Raw genomic sequence first — 6,000 nt, forward strand, 5'->3', positions numbered from 1 at the left:
ACAGTGGGTCCTAGTGGGTAGAGCATGGGCCTGAGACTCAGGAGACCTGGGTTCTAGTCTGCACTCAGCCACTGGTCTGCTGGGTGGCCTTTGGCAAGTCACGTCCCTGCTCCGGGTCTGTTTCCCCATCTGTAGAACGGGGCTGCAAAGAAGTAGGGATGATTATTGTCATAGCTTACAGCTGCTCAGGGCTCCTCTACCCTAGCCTTACTGCCCACTGGGTGGCTCTGCCATCATGCTGCTCCATTTGGGGCACATTAACACCGAGCAGTTTCCTGTGCTGAGCGCTGAAATCGTGGGTGTGCTTGGCACTGTGTTCCCAGGTCATTATCCATGGCAGCTACGGCCTGGTCCAGCAGCCCCGCTTCCACATCTATTTCATCATCCCAGCTCTCATCTACGGGGCAGATAAGCTGATCAGCCTGAGCAGGAAGAAGGTGGAGATGAGTGTGCTGAAAGCTGAGCTCCTTCCTTCAGGTACGGTGGGGACGGCTCCCTGGGGGGTGCTAGCGTATCAGGAAGTCTGCATGACCCTTCGCAGGCATGGGGGGTATATCCAGCTTTCTCAGAGATCTGGAGCCTTGGAGCTCTTAGTGTCCCTGGTTAGCCACCTCCGCCTGGCCGGGGCAGGCCTGTGCTGCCTTGACCCAGGCCTGTGTCCCTGGATAGGTCCCTGCTGAAGTCTGAGGCCATCGGACACGGCAGTGGCGCTGGAATGTACGTCTCCACGCTGCTGCTGGAACAGGAGAGCCGGCTGCGCCCTGATGTTGGTGCACCTTCCAAGCACTGTGAATGTGGTGACTCGCTCCCCCTCCCAGTGCCCCTGGCTGGCAGGGGAGGGCATTACACCTGCCTCATGGGGTGGGAGCTGAGCCCCAGATACCTGCCTGACTAGGATCAAAGCTACCAATGGGAAAGACTTGCTAGAAAAGGAGAAACCAGGCCAAATCACCTATTAGAAACCTCCATCTCCTGGTCTCTGTTGGAGACCAAACCGTGCCCAGTGACAGGAGCAGACACAGGCTCACAAGGCTGCCAGGAGCCTCCCTCTGGCATTGCCCTCCAGGCAGCCTGCTCGGCTGCCCTGCCCATGGGGGCTAAGCTCTTCTCTGCTGGGAGCGCCATACCACTTTTCACCGCCACCCAGCCGGACTCTCCCTGCACCCAATCTCAGCCCTCCCTTGCTGTCCCGCTCCCGCCTGGGGCCTGGCGGCGTGGTGGGCATTGGAGCATCTGTTCTGTGCATGTGCAGCTCCCACCCAGGAAGGAGCTATGTGCAGCAGCCTCGCGGCTCAGACCAGGGGGAAGTCGATTTTACAGAGCAGGCAGCAGTTCTCTTAAGAAAGATGCTAAGGAAACCTTTGCCCTTCTCTTAGGCGTTACTTATCTCAAGTTCCAGCGGCCACAGGATTTTGATTACAAGTCCGGGCAGTGGGTGCGAATTGCCTGCCTGTCGCTGGGGACAAATGAATACCACCCCTTCACCCTGACCTCTGCACCCCACGAGGACGCGCTGAGCCTACATATCCGAGCTGCAGGCCCCTGGACCACCCGGCTGCGGGAGCTGTACTCTCCTGAGATTGTGGCTGAAATCGGCAGATATCCCAAGGTACAGCCGGGTGTTTCCTCCCCTGTGAGTCTGGGGATGGGCGAAAAAGCCACATCTCTGGAGAGTGGAGTCCTCTGAGCACTACAGAGCGCCAGCACCTGCTGTGTGGGCTAGGAGGAGGAGAGGGGAGAGCTCAGGCTCCCTAGATCTAAGCCTCTGGATTAGCGCACCTAGATTCTTTGGAGCCACAAGTCTCTCTCCTGGCTGACTGACCCAGTCCTTCATCCTACCCCAGCCGGTGCATTGGTTTCTATTACCACTGGCTGTGTGTGGGACGGTCCAAGGAAACATAGCCAGCCTGGCTTCTGTCTGCCCCAACTGGGCATCAGATATCTCCGGGCACTGCTTGTAAAATGTCCTCTTCCCTCATCCTGGGGTGCTCTGCACTGTGCTAGCTGGGTCTGCTCCCTGAGACAGCAGTGCGGGCAGGGCAGCGTTGCTAACTGCTGGCTCCTTTCCAGCTCTATCTGGACGGGCCGTTCGGCGAGGGCCACCAAGAGTGGAACAAGTTTGAAGTCTCTGTGCTGGTGGGAGGAGGCATCGGGGTGACTCCTTTCGCCTCCATCCTCAAAGACCTGGTCTTCAAGTCCTCGGTCAGCGCCAAGATGCCGTGCAAGAAGGTGAGAGCCCACAGAGTGCGAGGGACTCCCTGGGCCCCTCCTCTCACTGCCCTGGTTACATGGGAGGAACCTCCGACAACGACAGCTCCCAGACAGCTGCAGCGCGATGTCCCCTCGCCCTGCACACATCTCTGGGACCCAAGCCATTCCCTCAGAGGCTCTGAAACGCTCACTGACCAGCGCCGTGAGCTCTGCCCAGCACTCTCAGTGCTCCCCCTGTGGGCTGCCACCTATCACCTCCCTTAGCGCAGAAATTTTACCTTTCATGGCCAATCCCGGTGGGACCAGCTATGGATGGTCCCCAGGGTGGGGCCAGCTGTGGGGACCTGGGGAACGGGGGCTGGCTGCAGGGGATTCCCTGGCATGGGGGCTGGCTGCAGGAGATTTGGCTTGAGGTCACTAGGGCCCTGCTGGTGAGCTACTTCTCTGTGTGCTCTCAGATCTATTTCATCTGGGTGACACGGACCCAGCGGCAGTTTGAGTGGCTGGCTGACATCATCCGCGAGGTGGAGGAGAACGACCGGCACGACCTGGTGTCTGTGCACATCTATATCACCCAGCTGGCTGAGAAGTTCGACCTGCGCACCACCATGCTGGTGAGTGCCCTGCACCAGGGCTGCTGCTCTGTGCCACGGGGAGGTCTGGGTATGGGAGAGGGCAGGGCCAATTTCACCTCTGCCAAGACTAGGCTAGAGGGGCAGGACCCAACTAAGAGAGAGCACAAGGTGATTAGCCATTGCCCCAGTGCCGCTCTGGGCTAGGCCGCTCTCCTCTGTGGTGGGGCAGCCTCCCCCGTGTCATGTCCCTGAACCCAGTGCCAGTATGTGCTGGGCCTGCCCCCCGTGCCATGTCCCTGGTCCCAGTGCTGTGTCCCTGGTCCCAGTGCTGCTTCACGCTAGTTCGGCTCCTCTGGGCCACATTAGAGCTGAGAGGCCCTGCCCCTGCCCTCTCCCCTCCCTGACCCATGGCGCCTTTCTCCTTTCAGTACATCTGCGAGCGGCATTTCCAGAAGGTGCTGAACCGGAGCCTGTTCACAGGGCTACGCTCCATCACGCACTTCGGGCGGCCCCCCTTTGTGCCCTTCTTCAAGTCCCTGCAGGAGGTGCATCCCCAGGTCAGTGCCGGCTGGCCCTCGCCCCCACCGATCTCTGCCAAGCAAGGGGTGTAGGAGCTGGCAGCTGAGCAGCATGCTGGGGGACACCCGGGGAACCCTGTGTTCAGCCTTGGGAGCTCCAGAGGGCCAGGAGAAAACGTTCCCAAATAGCCAAAGGGTGGGGCTGGGCCGGTGATTGCCCTGAAGCCTTGCCAAGGGAGGGGAGAGGTGTCTGCCAGTCCCACCTACAGGGAAAATGGCAGCCTCATGCCAGCTGGTCCAGGCTGATCCTGTCACTGGCCCATGTTCCCTCCTGACCATTCCTGTTGGGCAGACCCCAGTCCTGACACCAAAGGGTTACAAAAATCTGTGAGCCCTGCCCCTGCAAAGCAAGAGTCAAAAGCCTTTGGAACACAGGCTTGGCAGCCTGGCACCCAGCCAGTAATCCCCAAAGTACCTGGACTGATGGAGGCCAGTGAAAGACCAACATGGTTGAGGGCTGCACGCACAGTGTCCTCTCGCCTTGGGGCAGAGACCATGCACACCCCATAGCTGGGAAAGTACCGAAAAACTCAGCCACACTCACAGCAGAGCCACGAGAATACCTGGGGAGGGACTGATGGGTGAGGGAGGCTGAGAAGAGCCAGCTCTGCCCTGCTCTGCAAACGGAGACGAGCCACCACCTGCATGTGTGCAAACACGGGGCAGGATGTCAGAGGCCCAACTAGAAGCAGTGGAATGAAATTAACTGATGTGTCTTGTGGCTGACCAGCTGGCAAGATGGAGGGATGTGCCCAGCTGGGGGAGCCCCATTGCTTGGGGATTGTGAAAACTAGGCAAAAACAGTAGCAAGCGCCCCAAAGGGGACAGTCCCACTCTGAGGGGGATGGGACCTGGTACTGCCCAGTGCACCACTGATGGGTGAGGACGTGGTTGCAGCAAGCCTGCTGGCGCTGCCAGCGGCTGAAATTCCAGCTGGGGTGTTTGAGACGCTCTGGGAAAGAGGCTCATTGTGAACAGAGAAACAAACGCGGCTTTTGTTTCCCCCATCTCGCTGGGGAGGTCGCAGCTGTTCCTAAAGGGAGGTCTCTTTGGGGGGCGTTCATGCAAGGTGCAGGCCAAGCAGGTACAAGTGCACTGGGCTGACCGTGTTGTGACCTGAGGGCAGAGCCTGCCCTTAGCATGTGTGCACACGGGTCAGTTCCTGGACTCAAACCAGGGAGGCTGCTGCCAAGAGAAGGGAGGTGTGAGCTAGGTGGCCCCAGCATCCCGTGCACAGCGGGTGTAGAGCCACCCACCCCTCCTGCTGGTGGGAGGAAACCAGAGCTGGCACTTGAGGGCAGCAGGGTGAACCGCTCCGAGCTTCTGGCAGAACTGAGACTGCTGGTGTGACAAGACAGGCCAGTGCAGGGGGCTGGCTAGGGGAGCCCCTTGCTCTCCGCAGCTCTGTTACTTGACGCCCCTGCCTTTTTCCTGCGTCCCCAGGTGTGGAAGATTGGAGTGTTCAGCTGCGGCCCCCCGGGGATGACCAAGAATGTGGAGCAAGCCTGTCAGCAGATCAACAAACTGGACCAGACCTACTTTGTGCATCACTATGAGAACTTCTAACCCCCCTACACCCCCACAGACGCACAGCCCTGCCCCAGCGTGAGCACTGCTCCCTGGGCTGCCATGGGGCCAGCTGCTCTGTGAACTAGGTGCTTCCAGAGTCCTGGGAAAGGTTCCCTGCCACTTTTCAGACAGGAGCTGCTGGGTGTCCATGGCACATCCCCTGCACAGCTTCACGGAGATGCCCTTCTGGAGCCGCACTGTCCCAGGAGGGAATTGCGAGGGGGCTGGGGATCTGCATGGCATTGGCAGCAGGTTCCTGGAAATCACTGCCCAGCGGGAAGCGGCTTGGCCTGTGATTTATGGAAACCCCAATGGCAGCATAGCCAGCCAGCCAGCGCTGCTCTCCCATCCCGTGGGGACATACCAGGTCCTGGCATGCGTCTTGCACCGTTCCGTTAAGGCTTCCTTTTGTGTGCGTCTGACCTTAGGAACCGATGAAAAGGGGCTTTGATTGGGACTGTGTCAGCCTCTGTACTAGCATCCGGCAGCTCCTTGCTGTGTCGCGGAGGCCCTGAAACAAGGGGCTTCTGTTCCAGGTAGCATCACTGGAATGCAGTCCTCCTGGATTTCTGACCTGCTTCCCTGTGGCCAGCTCCCCAGAGCAGGTGTGTGCGTGTGTGAGAGAGAGACTTCCGCCACTCAGCTGTGCTCCAGAGCAGTGGCTGGAATTTCACAGCGACACACTGGCATTAAGCAACTGAAATGCAAATCTTACCGAATGTAAAGACTTCAGATAAAAGAGCCCTTGGGCGCTGTCCTGTCTCACTGATTTTAATGGCAAAGCTGCCATTGACTTCACTAGGGTCAGAGTTTTAGGTTGCACTCAAACAGTAATCCAATGCGGAGAAATTGAATCTCTGTGACCCCAAGCAGCTCTGCGGGCTGGGCAGGTGGGCGAGCAGAGGGAGAGGAAGCAGAATGCCTGGGAAGACCTGGGGCAATGTGTTTTTGGGGGTGTCATGTGGCCGTCGCCTGCCCCAGCACAGCCCTCAGAGGAGCTCAGCACCAGCATTTTCATGTCCAGGGAGCGTGGCCAGCAGCAGTGTGGTGTGCTAGGGTGGGTGGAA

At 59.1% G+C, this 6,000-nt stretch overlaps 1 protein-coding gene across 1 annotated transcript in view; it reads left to right on the forward strand.

Annotated features, from left to right (window-relative positions):
• The window catches only part of LOC115658623 (dual oxidase 2-like), a 79,572-nt gene extending 74,555 nt beyond the window's left edge, over window positions 1-5,017 (forward strand). Inside the window, exons 33-38 of the mRNA XM_030577845.1 lie at window positions 324-477; window positions 1,377-1,609; window positions 2,071-2,229; window positions 2,670-2,825; window positions 3,215-3,343; window positions 4,808-5,017. Of these exons, the coding sequence (XP_030433705.1) occupies window positions 324-477; window positions 1,377-1,609; window positions 2,071-2,229; window positions 2,670-2,825; window positions 3,215-3,343; window positions 4,808-4,930 (954 nt within the window). The 3' untranslated portion in view covers window positions 4,931-5,017. The remainder of the gene's footprint in view (window positions 1-323; window positions 478-1,376; window positions 1,610-2,070; window positions 2,230-2,669; window positions 2,826-3,214; window positions 3,344-4,807) is intronic.
• Window positions 5,018-6,000: the final 983 nt, after the last annotated feature.

Source organism: Gopherus evgoodei, chromosome 10 (genome assembly GCF_007399415.2).
Source record: "Gopherus evgoodei ecotype Sinaloan lineage chromosome 10, rGopEvg1_v1.p, whole genome shotgun sequence".
NCBI lineage: Eukaryota > Metazoa > Chordata > Testudines > Testudinidae > Gopherus > Gopherus evgoodei.